The following is an 18764-nucleotide window of genomic DNA, read 5'->3' on the forward strand; positions in this document are numbered from 1 at the left end:
AGGTGGGTATAGATGGAAATGCCTGCTGACATGTGGGCATTCACTTCCCTTCATAAAAATACAGCCAGGGTGTGAACATACCGAATCCTTGCCAAACATCTGTGGCTCTGGTGTGAGGTCTGCATGTATTATCTCAGCATTCACCAGAATTTGCCAAGTAGAAATCAGGGTTCAGAAGTATTAAACAGTTTTTCAATATGTCAAGCCCAAAGTAGGTGGAGTCCTTTATACCAGATTATCTCAGGAGTAGCCAGGTCTAAATTTTGCCCCAGTTCTGTAACTGTAAAAGCCTAGGCACACATTTTAACTTCATTGAGCTACATGTTGTAGTTCTGTAAAATAGGACTGCTAATTACTTCAAAGAATTTTTGGGTTTGTTTTAAAAGAATAAACATTGTCAAGTGATTATTAGCACATATCTTCATAATGATTGGTTCACTTTCTCCATCTTGACTTCCTCATAATTATTTTTCTTCTTCACACACATACACACATGCATGTACACACACAAACACAAACACACACACACATACACACAGACACACACACACACACACACACACTTACAGACTTAGTCCCCCTGCCCCATGTTTGTCTAAGCTTGTACCTCCAGGTTGCTTACAAAATGTTATTCTCGGTAGCTTTAAAATCTGACTAATTTCTGAGATGCTAGCCAGTCTATATCCATTTGGGGTGAATTCTTTTTACTTGTATGTAGTCGGATTTCTGTTCCACCATGGTCTGGAGTGGGATGCATGTTCTTTCTCATAATTAGATTGAGTTTTTTCATCTACTCCTAATTGATTGAGATTGGCTTTGAAGACCTTCCAAGTACCTTCCTATTTTCCACTATATTTGCTATTTTTAGTTGACCGTTACTTCAGAGAATCGGCTTTTCTCTCTTCAGCGACCTGAAGGCCCTGAAGTGGGGTTTGTATACCACAGATCCCTCTATGCCAGGCACTTAGCTTGCTTCTGCACTTCTCTGGTTTCCCAGGCCTGCTGCTTGCTTTCACTCTCTCTAGAGCCCTCAGGTATTGGTTTTGCTTTTGTTTGGACTTTGGGAGAGATGAGAAGAGGTTGGTGTATTTTACAGAGACTTTAAAGATGGAAGGTCTTCCAGGGATTTGTTCTACAATGTTAGAAACAAACCTTCTAGTGTGCCTCTTCCTTAAAATCTCCACCCAGAAAGTCCAACATTCATATCCATTTGTAATACTTGTATGCTGATTGGTTTGGTCAAATTAACACAAACCATGATGTAGCTAGGAAGAGGGAAATCTTAATTGAGAAAACTCCTCTATTAGATTGGCCTGCAGATAAGACTTTGGGGGATATACTTGATTAATGATTGATATGGGAAGGACTGGCTTACTGGGAGCAGCACTGGTCCTGGGGAGGTGGTCCTGGGTATATAAAAAAGTGGGAGGAGCAAGCCAGTAAGTAGTATTCCTCCATGGCCTCTGTAGAAGCGTGTGTGTGTGTGTGTGTGTGTGTGTGTGTGTGTGTGTGTGTGTGTGTATGTGTTAGAGAGAGAGAGAGAGAGAGAGAGAGAGAGAGAGAGAGAGAGAGAGATCTGTATGTGTAAATATGTAATGGTTGCATATCTACCAGCACAGGCTCCCCAAGTATCTCTAAATGCTAGGGAATGCTGCTGTCCAGTAAGATTAACCATTTCTGCCCGTGCAACCCACTGAGAATAATTAAATCGTTTAAACAATTGAACAATGTCCTAGATCCTGTACATGTCTTTAATCCCCTTTTCTAGATCATAAATGTCTTTGAATGCAGAGATCATTTCATGTTTTACCTATACGTCACATGTTTTTCCTTTACTAGTGTTCTGGGAGTGTTACTTCATGCTTAAAATACAAATACACATTGTTCAAACGCACCGAAAAATAAGGTCTCTGCTTTGTTGCCAAGTCCAGTATTTTTCAAAGCTTACATCCTTATTATATTTACTTTCAACTGTAGTATGTGAATGTATTTTATAGATGTTTGATCTTTTGAAGGTGGTGTTTCAGCCTTTGATAAAATAAAAGTAATTAGGCGTGTACTTCCTGGTAGAGGTAATCATCAAAGCTTTCAAGCATGTATTCCTTTGCACTCTGCTATTTGCAGGTGTGCTAGCCCATTACACATCTGTGTGTTCCCTTCCCCCTCCTACCTTCATCCTCCTTTTCTTCTCTCTTCTCTCTCCACTTCCTTCCCCTTCCATCCCACCACCATTGTGGAAGCCTTTTGTGCACTTTTCTTCCATCTATCATTAGAAACAACTATTTTTCTCTAATGGACTGTGACAGAAGGTAATAAAGTTGTAGTACTTGTGGCATGGGCTTTACTTGGAGTTTAATATGTTCTCAGAAAAAGAAAAGAAAAAAACACCAGAGATGATTCCCAAATCCTTCAGAGAATAGACACAAATGAAATTTCTTTATCATCCCATCGCCAGGAATACCCGTGAGGAGTGGCGCTGGCTTGCCCTTTGCACTCTCGTTCAGGATTTGGGATTAACCTTTCCTGCCTATTTTATGTAATTATCTGTCTTACAATTTAAATATTTGCCTCTCCGTATGAGTAAAGTTTTTGAGAAAAGAGATGCTTAGGGATTGGGTGAGCCTATCCAAGTGCTCTCTGAGGGGAATGTTGACATCTTTGGGACAGTAATAAAGTAGCCAGCCAGCGAGTGGGAAATTTGGCTGGGAAAAACAAGTTCTGTGCTCTGCTGCGGTCGCTGTCCATTTAGTGATGTGTCTTCTTCTGCTCGGAGTTTCAGCTGCTTCTGTGATTACTGAGAAGGCCCAGAATTACTAGGAAGATACACAGGTATTACTACTGTGTCTCAGAAACGATCACACTGGAAAGGAATGGGAGCTCGAAGTCCAGTTTCTCAAAGGCGTGTAGATTAGGAAATGGAGGCAGTTTCTTTTTCCACTCTGTAACAAGCATGATATTTCACTTTCTGTGCGCCGCTCTCCTGGATCGGGCTTGCAACATGCAGTGTTCTTGTTCTCCAGACTGGGTGAATTTCTTCACTTGTGCATGAGATAGGATCCCGTTCACCGTTATGTCATATTACTCCGCCTTGCCGGCTGTTGTTTAATCTTGTGGAGTTGTGTTAAAGAAGCCTTGTCTGTGGTTCACTACTGATTTGTTTTATGTGTTTATTGGTTATCGCTCTTGGCAACCATTGAATTATCTTAGTAATACTCTCATGTATTAAATTAGTGACAGACAGAGTCGCCACTGGAATACTATGGAAACTTATTTCTTGAGTAGTTATTTGAAAACATCTTGAAGGTGTAAATACCTTTCCTCTTGTACAGTTTTACAAGAATTGTCACTGTCCCTCCAGGGCCCAGTGCACTCCACATCCCTCTCAGAGTCCTGCTCAAATGGCAGGCAGGGAAATGAGGCTCAACCTTTCTTGTTGGCTTAGGCATTCACTTAGGACAGCAACAGTTCATCTTACGCTTTTAAATGCTCCAGTTCTCAGCTTGGCTTGAATTCCATGCGGCCATTTGTCATTCTTCCTTGCTTCCCATGAGAATGAAGCCGTGTAGGGGAGCTGACCCACAAAGCAGAAATTATAAAATTGGAAGGGATTGGTGTTCAGTACTCCACATGTTGATTATGGAAGCAAAATGACTATATTTATTATCAGAGTGGTCTAAAGCACACACCCTCCATGAGGATTCAGATGTTTAGCAAGCACACTGGTATAATAACACGATTGTATGTGTTTAGAAGAAGACTGTAACCTATGACATATACTTTATATCTTGCTTGTACAATTCCATTTCCATCCAGTGATTTCTTCTTTTTCTTTCTTATGGTGTAGGGAATTCTGCTTCATCTGTGAAATCTCATTAGAATTACTAGATATCATTAGAGTTTAAATGTTCTGTTTTGTTTTGTTTGTTTCTTATTTATTTTGTTTTGGGACACGTTCTCTACGTAGTCCTAGCTGTCCTGGAATTCTGTATGTAGCCAGGGTAGCCCCGTACTTACAGAGATCTGCCTGCTTTCTGAGTACTTGGGATTCAAGGCACCTGCCATCACACCCAGCCAAGGAGTTTAAATGTTCTTAAAGAATTACTCTTTTTAAAGTGACTGTTGGTGGCCTCAAATAAGGTCTGCTTTATACTTTACCCATCTGAGTGTTGCAATAAAACCCTACAAATGTCTAATTAGTATAACATAGTCATTTGTAATTGATGCTAGGAAGAGCCGTTATAAAAAGTTTTAAGTTTTCATTTCTTTTCTTCTCTTTCTTTTTAAATCTTTAGATTCATAGCCAAACCATGTGCCATAGCCCTCAACATCCAAGCCAATGGACCACAAACTGCCCAGCCAAATGCCATCCTGGAAAAGGTCTTCACTGCCATAACTAAGGTATGAGTGTCCTTTGGGGACCTTATTTTTCTCCACCACCACCCTTACCACAGAGAAGCTATCCCATCCTTTCTCTCCTGGGTTCTGACAGGCAACTTTGTTTCCTGTTGGACCCTGAGTCCTTGGAGAGACTGTATCTGCTATAATTGGCCCAAACTGTAAACAATAGATGAAGGGCGTATGTGACCTCTTGGTTGCTGATTTTACAAGCTCGTCTTGATTAGATAGAGTTCTGTCCAATCCACTGCCTTTTTCAGGCTCAGGTGACATGAGCCCAGATAAGGGCTGGGTGGGGACGACCAGGCACAGCTTACAGTGTGGTGTATACAAGCGTGAGAAATGGGACCTGTTGACATGTAGTGCATGCCCTGTATGTCACAGAGGCTGTGACCGACAAACATGAAAGACAGTGAAAGGTCAAAGGAAGGAACTGGGTCAGCAGCGTCAGAGGAGAAGAGATAGATTCAGAATGGAGAATAAACAAAGAGGTGGAACATGAGTCTAAAGGAAGGGCAGGAAGGTGAGAACCGAGAGGAGGAGGCAAGTGACTGACACAGACCAGCAGAGAGAGCAGGAAGAAAACACCAGGGACCCTTGAACTGCACAGGAAGAAAAGGAGACAAACCAGCGCAGAGCCCACATGGCTTCTTCTCACTCCCTAAGATCTCTGCACACCCTTGGCTGGATGAGAAAACACGGAACAGGAGAAATGGCCCATCATTCTCCGTGTTTCTGTATCAGATGCTTCCTTTGTCCTCTTTCAGTGTTCTGGAAGCACCGCGCTGGTTTTGAAGCTGTGATTTGACAGTCTTACACAAATGATGTTTCCTTCTGCGGTTTGCAGGACTGGCCTTAGCACTCAGGCTCACGGCTTGCAGCTGTTAGTGCCGATACCCAGACAGCTCCGTTTGTCTTGTTGCCTTCATTTCTGTCTAAAATCTACAGGCATTTTCTCTGGCCTCTTAAAAATGATACTTTCCCATCAAGTTTTCCTCCCTGAAGTGAAATTTCACTCCTATTGGGCTCCTTAGTTTTTCTCACAACATTAAAGATCAAACCCAGGCCTTCATAAATGCGGGAGAAGAGCCACACTCCCAGCCCTGCTGAGCCATGTTTTGTTTGTTCTGTAGTGTCCGTAGGCAGGGGACTATTGATGGAACACGTCCAGAGCCTCAGAAATGCCTGGGGAGCCTGTATGACTAAGTGCACGCATAGCTTGCTGGCTGTCAGATTCCCCTTTCCTCCAGCTACTGTCGGACATGCTGTGCCTTGGCACTGGGGGCAAAGTGCAGACAGGCCTCTCTCCTACAGGCTCATCGCCCTGCACATGGTGGATAGATAGATGGCCTCCAAAGGCATTGTAGCGTCTGCTACGAGATTGCAAGTAGGCAAGAGTCTCACTGTAACTGAGTCACCCATGAAGCACAGAGGTAGCAGCCCAGCCCCATACCAAGAAACCTCAGAGAGAAACACAGCCTATCTATCTCACATCTCTCTGCTCCACCCTCTGTTCCCATGAACTTTCTTGGGATCCAAAGGCAGTAGTTAATAAGTAGGTAGGGGGCAGAGGAGATGGGGTAGATGAACCCTGGGGGACAGGAGATGGAAGGGGACAATAAATGCCTATATGGGACCTCTGTATAAGCCCAGACTCTTGACATGTTTTGCACGTGGTTGTTGCTACCATTAGATTTCACTTGCAAGAACACATTCCATTTGAAAAATGGCATAGACTTTTAACATACAAGCTGTAGAGCTTTAGCCGTCCTTTAGAATGTGACCCCTGCTGTCTCTTACCTCTGACATCAGCCGATGGAGATAAGTCATGACATTCTTCATCAGTTTCTTCTCTTGTCATAACATCTGTCTGTCTTTTTCCCCCTCTCCTTCCTCTGCTCTATAATAAATTTTTGTATAAAAATTGTAGACCGATTCTCTAAAATGTGTCCTCCTTTTCTTTTTTTCCATCTTAAGGAGATTGTTGTCATATATTTTAGCTAACCAGAAGATTATACAAGATTACTGGGAAAGTTTGTGCATTTGGAATCTATTTAAACTATAAAACTTAGAGATGAAGAAATGTGAGGGATGGTGTCAGAACAGAATGTTGAAGTTGTGTGCTCTTGAAGTTTAAAAAAGGATAACTAACTTGGATTGAGGAAACACTGATGGGAAGTCACTGGTTGCAGAACCGCTCAGTAGCTGGGAGGCAGCAGATGAGCTAACGCTGGTTATTCGGGGGGGCGGGAAAGCACAGTTAATGGTACAGAAGCAAACTCCAAGAAGGGTTCTACAGTTGACAAGTGTTGGGTGGGGCACACAGGAAGGGGAAGGAAACAGCAATAATTTTACACGTTGCTCACTCACGTGAGCTTGAGCCAGTGAGTCACAAAAGCCATTTAGATTAAAAGAAGGAGGCAAAATTCCTATTTAAATATCCATTCATTCAGAAAGCATTTGTAGGCTGTTCTATCGGATAGGCACCAGGGAAAAGGACGTTAAAGGTTTTCTGAGCCTATGGAGCTTGCCTTCCAGTGGGAGACAATCACGTCATTATACACCTTTAAAGTGACAATTGAGTGAGAAACCACCACACAACAACAACTAAATTGCAGTGCAAAATTACCAGACATAAATGGATTTTTATATCCAAATGATAAAACAGTTAAAAGATTATAATGAAGGATTTTTTTTTTAAAATAATAAAACCCAAGAAGAATGAGGAAAACATTTAAATACCCTTGGAGGGCATTGAGTCAAGTTGAATGAAGATGTTAATTAACCTTACATTGATTTAAGAGTTGGTATGATCTTATTACAGATACCAAAATGTTTATTTGGACTTGTCTCAGAAAAAAACCTAATTCTTGTCATCCACGTTCTTGTCACATAGAACTATAAATAAGTGTCTGTGTAGCATTTAGCATAGAAGTGGATGATAGACCAGGGTGAGGTCTCAGTGGGGAGGAGATGAACTATGGTGTTGGGACTTAGGCTAACAATTTACAATGTTAGGGTGCTGCTGTCCACAGGGTACCAGTAGATATTCAGAATACACCAAGGATTTAAATCCATCAAAACCCTGAAAGTATTAAACGGTATTTATAATCATAATTTCTAGGGAAATCACAGAAAAGATTGAATTCAAATGTATCTTTTAGCAAATAGCCACATATGGTTTTGTTTCTGTTTGTTTGTTTAAACAGAACTTAAACTGTTTTTAATTGACTGTAAGCCAATTTTAAAAGAAAAGATTTGCTGGCCAGAAAAGCCCCCAGCCCACTTTATAATAGAGGAAAAATATTAAATCAGTGTGAAAAAAATCCTACAAATATGTTAATGAGTCACAGGGAGATAAAGCTAGGTAGTAGAACTGAGTTTACCTCACCTGAAAATGAAGTCTGAATGGTTTTTTAAAATCTTTTTTTAAAGAGTTTATTTATTTAATGTATATGAGTACACTGTCATATGGTTATAGATGGTTATGAGCCACCATGTGGTTGCTGGGAATTGAACTGAGGACCTCTGGAAGAGCAGTTAATGCTCTTAACCACTTGAGCCATCTCTCCAGCCCCTGAATGGTTTTAAACACAGAAACAAGATGTTTCTCTCTAGACAAAGGGAAAGTCAAAGCTTGAGAATCTACTTTTTGTGTATCGGACTGAAAAGATGAAGCTATTCTGTTGGGTTGACTCCTGGACCTGGTCTCTTCCCAAAGGCTTCACTCCTCACTCCAGTGAAAGGCGAGCTGTGGGGGAGGCAGACCCCTTGAGTTGCCAAGATGCTTTTCCATCCTGTGTGTACATTCAATTACAGCCTGCTCAGCTTCTCTTCTTCCTCCTTTCTGGTTTTTTCCTCTGATCATAAGCATTAAAGCAAACAATAAGTAAGAGGATGGAGCTCTCTTGGCCGGTTTTGTACAGTAGGGGCCTCTCTGTGACTGTCAGTAAGAGGTTCTTTAACACGTTGAAGAAGTAGGAGGGAGAAAAAAGAAGACAGATAACTGACCCTTGGTTTAACATACATCTTCACAGTCTTTGCCACAGTCCCCTGTACATTGATAAGCCACGCTCCTTTGTATTGATAAAGAACTAAAGGTGTTGAGAAGCTAAGTGGGACGAGGAACTGGGTCTGTGCCTATTGCCAAGACCATCTTGTCTTTTTTCACCACACAAGTTCCTGTAGGTAATATGTAATGTCAGTAGGACTAGAATGTGTGCTGAGGTGAAAGGGGATGCCACAGTGTGCCAAAGAGAGGATTATGTGGAAGATGGGGAAGGAGAGAGAGGAGATGCTTGCAGTACTAGAAGTGACACCTTAGCGGGTACATTTTGGGATTTTCTGTGGGTTTTTTTTTTTGTCTTTTCTACATTATCTATTTATAAGATATGTTGGCATACTTTTCCTGCTAAGAGGGTGAACCATTTGACTGTCTCTGTAAATTCTGCCCTTGAAGACCGATGGAGCTGACTCAGCCAGCTGGTTGCTTCATAAGAAATACTTGCTGATAAGAAAAAGAATGTAGGCATTGGGGCAAGATTCTTATTTTTTTTGTCTTGTTTCATAAAGAATCACTCAGGAGTTATCTCTATTCATGCCTCAAGTGGATAGACTAGATTTGCAGTCACAAATACTGAAATGCTAGCCATAGAAAATAGAGGAGAAAATGTGAGGTCAGCCCTGTACATGGTGTAAATAAAAATGGGTGAAAATGGTCTCTCTGGTGCCTTGTTTCACAGCATCCTGATGAGAAGAGATTAGAAGGGCTTTCCAAGCAGCTGGACTGGGACGTTCGGAGCATCCAACGCTGGTTTCGACAAAGACGCAACCAGGAGAAACCCAGCACTCTGACCAGGTTCTGTGAGAGCATGTAAGTTCCTTCATCTCCCCTTCCCCAACCCAAATTTTTAAAGGAAAAACCTCCCTCCTTTTTTATGCCAACCCAGACATGGAAATCAACAGATGTTGGCAGATGCTAGTACCCTTATGAAGCACGATGATACCTGATGGGAAAAACAGATCAGGAAAATCTGAGTAGTTTGTAAGGGTTTGGGATTTCCAGTGTGGATTCAGTAAATAAAGTTAACTTCATAATATAACTTCAAGGAAACAGATTTGAAGGCCTGTCATGGTGTTTTCAACCAACCATCTTTGAAATACAGCATTCAAAGGGACAAAATGCTTCCACGGCATTCACAATTCCACATTTTGAATTGAATAGACAGAATTTTATCAAGACCTATTTCCCACTAATAAAAACTAAGATATTTTTAGGATAATGCTAATCAAGGAGTAATAACAAAGTCCTATATTCCTAGAGATTTAAGAAATAGCTATATTCTCTTTCTCTATGCGTTTTAATGAGGCATCGCTTGGCAGTAAGGGATATAATGAAAGTCTCTTCTGTTTGCAAATTTTGAATTTCATGGCTTATAGACTGCATGCTAATAAAGCTATTAAAAATAATAAAAGACAATGGCAGGCAGAGGGCTCTATGGGTAATCTGAGTTGAGACACTGGGCACTCCTGTAAAAGCTAGGATGGCAGCATGTACCTGTAATCCTGTCATGGGGGAGGGGGAAGCAGATCTTGGAATGCAGTGGCCAAGTAGTCTAGAGAAATGGATGAGTCCCAAGGTCTTCCAACAGAAAGACCCTGTTTCAAAAAACTAGAGTGAGAAGTGATGGAGGACGTCACTGTCCAGACATCTACTTCTGCCCTCCATGTGTGCAGGAACAAGTGCACAACACACCCTATCTTCAGATGGTGATCCTGGTAGGGGAAGATCTCATCATTGCCCAGCTGAGGTGAGACAGGCCCTGTGTGCCCTTCATCTAATGAATGTGGCCATTGCTGTCTGTTCAGCCATTTCTTTGAGGAGCTTTGGTCTGACACTTACTATCTCAACAGTAATGGCGACGAAAGCAGCCCTTAGCATGGCCCTTTCTATTTTGAACTCAAGTTGCATTTGCCATTTCAGGTTTGTCTTTCAATTAGTCAAAAAACAAAAGTATTTTGACGTCACATGTTCAAGACTGAGGGGGGGAGTGAATAAGATACAGAGTTGGACCACAAGTTCCTGTAGCTAGATAGATGTGAGGAGAATAATTGGGATCATCAGGAGGATAAGAAGTTTATAAAATCTTGGGGTGGGGGGGGGGTCAGCTAAGTAGATACAATCTGTGAAACACTTGTCATCCACAAGCTCAGGACCAGTTCCTGGCAAGATTTATGCATCCAGGGCTCCAGTCACCAGCTGGGATGGCTTCCTGATACGGTCTTGCCCCTTCTCCAAAGGCCCTGAGCTCTGTCACTGAACCATGAGTCTAAGCAAGGAAGGGTCAGGTCGGACTGTAGCCTGTGCTCTCTCTTTTTGGTCCAACTCTGGTAGCACAGTGCAGCCTCATCTATAACTGGTCTTATAATAGTTTTCTCTTTAAACACAAATGCGTACAGGTATCAGTCACCCTGGGACCTTGTTAAGATACAGCTTGATTCCCTGCATGTGGAGAGGCAGCTGAGATTCTGCAGCTTTATCCTGCTCATGGTGGCCCTAGATGCTGCCGGCCCATGGACCACATTTGAAGTAGTGATCACTGCTAGACTCATTGTGTGTTTCTTTCCCTAAATTCACTTACTCTTTACCTGTGTACCCAGGGAGTTGCCCTGTTACCTCTACTTAGAAAAGTTTCTAAAAGAGGGCTGGAGGCTTGGCAGTGTACAGGCACAATGGAGAAGGGGAAGTGTGTGTTACTAAGCTCATTGTACCTGTGTCAGACAGATAAGACCTGAATATGTATGCATAGGTCCATGATAAGTAATAGTCAGGTATGTGTGTTAAGTGATTGCTATGGATGGTCAGGAACTAAAGATCTAAACAGAAAGATCAGCTCTTTGAGGCATGTAAGCTTTTCTGGGGTGACCACTGGGTCGTTACTACCACTTGGTCCGTGTGCATGACCCAGTGCTGATGCTCTCCCACTGGACACTACTTTTGACTTCTAGGTTGGTGGTAGTTCTCTATTTCCAGGAACTGTTCCACATGTTTACTCAGAGTTCCTCCTGTGGATTCTTATGCACTTCTCCAAATTAGTCTCCAGCATCTTTCTTTCCTGACCCTACTTTAGTCTCTCCAGAAATGATTTCTTCTCAAGAACTGCTTCCCAAGCCATATGTGTCCAATGCAGATATTTCTACCAAGAATTCATTCTGCTCCCTGCAGCATCTTGTGTTGCTACTATTAACTCCCAAAACATCATTCTTAAATGTTCTATCCTCACAGCCTGTCACTTTTAAAACTTTGATGATTTTTCTACTACTGAAGCTTGAATACTTGGCTTCTTATCTTGATAGCCAGAGTCTGGCCTTTGCCTGCTGGAGGTCAGTTCGAGCAACCTCTTTCTTCCTCAGGGTTGGGCTTTTACTGCCATGCCTTATTCATATGTCATATGCAATACTTTTAGCCTAGAATGCCCGATATTTCTGGTTGTATACTAGCTGTTCCCTACCAAGTCCTCAAATCCAAGGTACAAGTCAAAGTATGGCCTGGCTCATGGGTCTGGACTGAGCAGTATGGCCTGGCTCATGGGTCTGGACTGAGCAGTATGGCCTGGCTCATGGGTCTGGACTGAGCAGTCTGAGCTGACTCATGGGTCTGGACTGAGCAGTCTGAGCATGACTTCTTTCAAATTCTCAGAGCACTTACTGCAATTGTTGATGTTTGAACTGGAATCTCCTCCTGCGTTGTGTGATAATGTAACTATTCTTAATCTCTTCATTGTATCATAACTGCCAAGGAGTACAGGACCACACACATTGTACCCAGCCTTTCCCATAACACAAAGATTCTACCAAACATTCGTGAATTGATCATGGCTTAAAATGGCATTGTTCTGGAAGGAGCTGTTGATCTCAGTTACCACATGTCTCCACAACCAAAGAATGCTTGTTATATACTAGCCTAGTATAAATACTTTTCAGGAGAATTTTCTGACTCTGGAAAATTGGATGGAAATTTCAAAGATAATCTCTAATATCTGGATGTATAGTATAAGCCTATAGATCCAATTAGTCAGGAGGCTGTTAGTTCATATGGCCTGGGCAATATAGTGAGATCCCCATTTCAACCAAAACAAAAAATTCAAAGGAAATAATGACATGGCATAGAATACTATGAGGGATAAAATAGAATTACATTAGTCATGTATGCACATGATTATTTTTAATCTGTTAAAAAAAAAACAGATCTAGAAGAATAGTGAAACCATCGAAGGCATACTGTTTGTTTGTTTTTGTTGTTGGCAACGCAACACAAACAAGAGTCACCTGGAAGATGGAATCTCAAGGAATCGCTTCAATCATACTGACCTGTGGGCATGTCCGTAGGACTTTTTATTGGTTAGTGGTTGATTGTGGCAGGGTCCAGCCAACTGTGGGCAGTGCCGCCCTTGGACAGGTAGTCCTGAGTTATGTACAAGAGCAGGTGGAGCCATCCATGGAGACCAGACCACTAAGGAACATTCCTTCATGGTCTCTGAGCTGGATAGTTTTATGTCAACTTGACACCACGTAGAGTCATCTGAGAGGAGGGAATCTCAATTGAGAAAATGCCTCTGTAAGATCGGAGTGTAGGCAAGCCTATGGCATTTTTTAAAATTAGTGATTGATGGGGAGGGTCCAGCCCATTGTGGGTGGTGCCATCCCTGGGCTCGTAGCTCTGGGTTTTATAAGAAAGCAGGCTGAGCAAGCCATGACAAGCAAGCCAGTGAGTAGCACCCTTCTATAGCCTCTGCAGCAGCTGCTGTCTCTAGAATGCTGCACTCTGAGTTCCTGACTTGATTTCCTTTGGTGATAAACTGTGATGTGGAACTTAAGCCAAATAAAGCCTTTCTTCCCCAGGTTGCTGTGGTCACGATGTGTCATCACAGCAATAGCAGCCCTTACTAAGACAATCTCTGATTTCGTTCCTGCCTCCACGTTCTTGTCTTGACTTTCTCTAGTGTTGAATTGTGATTGGGAAGGGTAAGCAATATAAGCCCTTTCCTGTACAAATTGCTTTGGTCAGTATTTTATCTTAGTAATAGAAACCAAATTAAAACAGATTGGTATCATAAACATGGGGTATTGCAGTAATAGACTTGACTGTTCTTGGGAGGAAGCTATTCTGTGACCTTGGAAGATAATGCTGGGAGAAATGCAAATCATAACATTCCTGCTTGTTAAATTCCACAGGGAAGTTTGAGAATCAGTTCCTCAAGGACTCTATTGTGCTGCCATGTGCTATGTTCAAATTAAGAATCTGGCTGTGGTCAGTTGGGACAAAAAGAATCAACTATGATTTACAATAGACCAACACCACTGAAAGTGAAACCTTTGCTTTAGTGAAACATTCATGCCGCTTGGCTGGGATTGAGAAATCATCAGTGATTAATAAGAGGTTAACATCCCTGAGGCGAAATCTGGCAAATATTTCCTCAGAAGCTGTGGTCCAGTGGGGAGCTAGGGCTGTGCCTCAAGTTGGTATTGGAACTTGGTGATGTGTAAGAGTCTTCCATGTGAGAATGGTTTGGAAGGAATGAAGGAGTCAGAGGGAGTAGCTGAGGCTTGGCACCAGGCATGTTTGGAATCCCTGTGGAGAGGCCAAGAGGCCTTTGGTGAACTTACAGCCTTAGTTGCAGTGGAGAACCAGTAATTGAAAGGCTAATAGAATAAGGCTAAAGCTTGGTCTCTAAGAAGCCAGGAGACCATTGATGAAGGTATAACCTCAAATGCAGTGGAGAGTATCGGGGTTTTTTTGAGATTCTGGGATGTTGAGATGATTACCAAGGATAACAGCAGTGTAGACTGAGCCAGCCTGAGCCTACAAGACAAGCCATGTGTGCTGAAAGTGGCTAATGTAGAGAAACGGAGGTAGCTGTAAGCTAGCGAGACCCCAGGAGATCTTGAGTAAGTCCTAAACACCTGAACTTTTTACACTTTTGACTTTGGTGGTTCGTTGATCTGATCGTAATTGTGCTCCTTTCTCTTCCCTTTTAGAACTAGAAAGTATAACTCATTTTTTGCAGAAGCCCATAGTTAAGAGACTGGACACTTTAATTAACTTGGACTTTCAAAGTGTTGAAGAAATTTAGACTATGGGACTTAAAAAGCTGGATTGTGTTTTACATTGTAATATTAACAAGAGATAAGGGGGACAAACCACAAAGGAAGGGTTTTGGCTTTGTGTGCTGAGTTGGCCAGGAATCAGTCCTGCTGGTTAGGTTTTTTCCAACATGGCACAAACTAGAGACACCTAGCAAGAAGGAACACCTGTTGAGGAATTGCCTCTATCAGATCGTCCCGTAGACAGGTGTGTGGGACGTTTTATTAGTTAATGGTCAGCCTGGCAGGGGTGAGTGCCACTGCAGGGCAGGCGCTCCTGGCTTATCTAAGAAAGCAGGCGGAGCAGTCCATGGAAAGGACTTCTATACCCTCTGCTTCCCTTCCAGCCTCCAAGTCCCTGCCGAGTCTTTCCCCCATGGTGGGATGGAAAGTGTAAGCCAAATAAACCTGGTTTTCCCCCTCACATTGCTTTTGTTCAGCATTTTGTGTAAGCAATAGAAATATTTTACCGTCATCTAGTGGACTTTCCAGATGGATATGCAGGTCTTAGTCCAGGGTGTTTGGCCATGTTAATTGTAGAATGTGTGTCCCAAGTGCAATAACATTCTCATTCCTCTCTCTTCCCTAGTGTGTCTCCTGGTTAAAAAAGAAAAGATGACTACTACTACTCAAAAGAACTAAAATCACATTAGAAAGCTGGAGAGCACAGATTTGCGCTCTCTCGCTCTCTCTCTCTCCCCCCCATCTCCCTCCTTCTGTGTGTGTGTGTATTTTTTTTTTGTTGTTGTTGTTGTTATATTACTTTTCATTTAAGAAAATACGGCACACGCCTGTAATCCCAGCACTCTGGGAGGCAGACGCAGGCGAATTTCTGAATTCCGGGGCCAGCCTGGTCTACAGAGTGAGTTCTAGTTCAGCCAGGGCTATACAGAGAAACCCTGCCTCAAAAAATCCAAATCCAAAAAACCAAAAAGAAAACCAAAAAACAAAAAACTACTCCTTCAGGTGCCAAGAAGCACATTTACTAGCTCATGTCAGGGAAGTGAATCTCCCATATACCCTTCATTTAATTAAGCAGTATGTAATTGATTGAAAGCATGAGCTTGCTATGTGATACCCTTAAAATATATGGTGAAAAATAATCAGGCGTCAAAGATTAGTAATAATAATTACTCTAACTGAACTTTCTCCCCTCTGGTTCTGAAGAACAGAACTTTAGGGTCTAGAAACTGACACCTGAGACTCACATTAGGAATTCTATCTCAGAACTGATATGGATTAAAATCACCTAAAATGCCCCTGTTTCTGGATACCACTCTGGAGTGGCAGAGCCTTGAAGTCCTGGCCTTGTTTCTACAAAGAACCCCTGTGGTTTTCTCAGTAGTGATTCCGCCGGATTTGCCAGAGCTCACCGGTGACAGTGAGGGCTTAATCAGTTGTCTTCATGCCATCGGTTTGCTCACTGTGAATGAAATTGCTGTTTTGTTTGGATAAATGAACAGTGCTGTCTTGTGACCTGAAAGAGGAAGTGGAACTAATAATTGGGGTGGAGGAACAGGAGTCGAATTGCACAGGAAACAAGTAGTCTTTTAAATTCTTTAATTTGAGAGCATTCAAGTACATCATATTCTAACTACCTTTACCAAATTTTGATAACCACATATTTGTTTGCAAACAAACACCTCAACAAAATACATGTGAACTATTTTCATATCTTTCTCCCTCAATCTGGGAAGAAGCAAATTTTACCAGAGGAAAAAACCCAGAGTTGTTTTTTCATCCTATCAGACAATGAACATCTTGAAACTGGCTTTTTTTTTCACTTTGTTTTATAGGGTCTTGTGAAACTAATGCTGGTGTTGAATAGTGAATGTAATTATTTTTATTTATTGTAGATAGTGGTGGTGTTGCCGTGTATAAAGGTGTGCATATGCATAGAACCCAGAGGATACTTTCCCAATGAAGAGAGGGTCTTTTCATTGGCCTGGAGCTCACTGGATAGGCTGGACAGGGCCTGCCTTTTCTGCTTCCCTGCTGTTGGAATTATAACCATGTACTACTGTGCTCGGTGTTTTTATATGGATACTAGAAATCCCAACTCAGAATCTCAAGGATTTTGCCAGCTGAAGTGTCTAGCCAGCCCATTCAATACAGGTTGTGTTTGGTTAGTGGCTCATTTAGTTGTGTTTTGGGGGCAGGGGTTCTTTTTTTTTTTTTTAAAGAGAAGGAATGAGAAACTGTTACAGTCTGTAACAATGGCATCCTCATTGTCTTTCTTTCAGTATTGGATATATAACCAGCAGTGTTTCAGTCCTGATCCTGAGTCTAAGCAAAACATGATAAAACACAGAATTGAGCTGTTTTGATGCTTTCTTGGTAGTGGGAGTGACTGTTCACAGATATGAAATGGTCACTGGGTGTCTCAGTCCCATCATCCAAAGCACATAAATGCCCAATATTTCTCAGTGCATATTTTATACTACTCTGTAGCACTGTTATTTTAAATAATTTACAATATATAGGTTATATTCAGGTCAGTTTTAGTTTGGGGCTAGAAGTGGGCAGACTCTTACATACATAGCTAGAATGTAAATATTTAGGAGCATGATAGATTTTGTTGTAATAACAACTTGGCCATTGTGGCTCAAGAGTAGCTGAAGACAATACATTTGGAAAGAACTGGCCCTTCCAAGAAAATGTATTTTATTGAGATTGAAATGTGAGTATATCATTTTCATATTATGAAATACTAGGAATCCTTTCAGCCATTAAAAAATGTAAAACTCTTCTAAGCCCTTGGACTATACTGAAGCAGGCAGCTAGCTGGCTATATCCAGCCCAGTAGCCCATTGTTTACCATGCTCTGCCTTAGGATTGTAAAACTATTCTGGCATTTCATTTGGCATTCTCTAGACAGATAAAGTGGACCCCCAATGTCTGGCACTTCCCAGAGTTTCCATACCATAGGGGCATCAGGACCCATCTGGAGTAGGGTGCCGGTTACCAGTGTTCCAGGCTCATAGTGTCGTGAGGGTACAAAGCTGTGTTTAGCCCAGCCTGTTGGAGCTGTGATTGTCCTTACTATTCTCGTGGTGGGAGATCTGAAGCCTGAAAAGGTGGCCTGTCGGTAGTGTACCTGTCTACTTAGACTCACTGTAAGCCTTGCTCCTCCTTTCTGTCCTAGACCTGCAGACTGTGGTGCAGCAAGCTCAGGCTTCCCATTCCGTCCCTCATGTTCTCCATGCCATCTGGCTTTGCCTCTCACTCAGGCTCTCTGGCTAATTGCAGAAAAACAAACTTCTGTTCAAAATACCGAACCAGGCATGTGCCTCGGTCAGCTGGCTGCATGGTTAGTGGGTTTGTGCTCTGCCTACAGTTGCGCCATTGGTTTCACTTTAGATTACAAATTCGTAACAGTCCTTTTGATAATTTTCAAATAATTGTATCCAACATGGAAATGGATGAAGACAAACAAATAAGAGGAATAATCAAATTTATTAAGGCTAATATTCATAATGAATCTTTGCCTGCCAGGTTTTTGAACCTGTAAAGCATTTCTTCTTGTGTGTGTGTGTGTGTGTGTGTGTGTGTGTGAGTGTGTTTAATCTATTTCAAAGATATAAATTTATTTCTGATTTAGAATAGTCTTGAAGTCAGGACAATCAGTTTTGGTTATGAAACATTTATAAAAGTGTATACAATAGTATTCATTAAAAACTAGGAGAAATTACTCAAAAGCCTATTGTCCAGAGATGAGTATTTATCATTTAATACTCCATATTATAGTTTATACATGGGCCTACATAAATATATAAGCAGTGCTGTGTGTGTGTGTGTGTGTGTGTGTGTGTGTGTGTGTGTGTTTGGTAGGTTGGTACCTACAGATAGATGGTAAGGAAAAAGGGAGAGTGATGGGCTGTCTGTGGCCAGCTCTCCGTCTTCATTTCTACCTCTGCATCTCCATGCTGCACTTGTGTCTCAAGGACGATGCTTGAGTCCATGTTTTTATAGAACTTGCCTTGTCAGACTGCCTGAAGAAGGCTGTTGAAACACCATGTCCTTTGTCATCAGGATCTGTGAGTCATCTACCTCCGAGTGTGGTGTAGTCTCTTGTGTGTTGATATGGCACGCTCGTCTCTGTGAATGGTTACACGTTGTAAAGTTGTGTGACGGAACTAAATAACATAAGGCATAACATTTTATCAACAATAGGCAGAAACATGTAGACACCCCATAAAAACACCAGCCCAGTTTCTCACATGTTA

General features: G+C 41.9%; 1 protein-coding gene across 1 annotated transcript in view; it reads left to right on the forward strand.

The window, feature by feature from the left end:
- The window catches only part of Cers6 (ceramide synthase 6), a 248154-nt gene that overhangs the window by 64241 nt on the left and 165149 nt on the right, over window positions 1-18764 (forward strand). The window contains exons 2-3 of the mRNA XM_052182623.1: window positions 4293-4398; window positions 9138-9268. Coding sequence (XP_052038583.1) covers window positions 4293-4398; window positions 9138-9268 — 237 coding nt within the window. The remainder of the gene's footprint in view (window positions 1-4292; window positions 4399-9137; window positions 9269-18764) is intronic.

This window comes from Apodemus sylvaticus, chromosome 5, assembly GCF_947179515.1.
Source record: "Apodemus sylvaticus chromosome 5, mApoSyl1.1, whole genome shotgun sequence".
Classification (NCBI taxonomy): Eukaryota; Metazoa; Chordata; class Mammalia; order Rodentia; family Muridae; genus Apodemus; species Apodemus sylvaticus.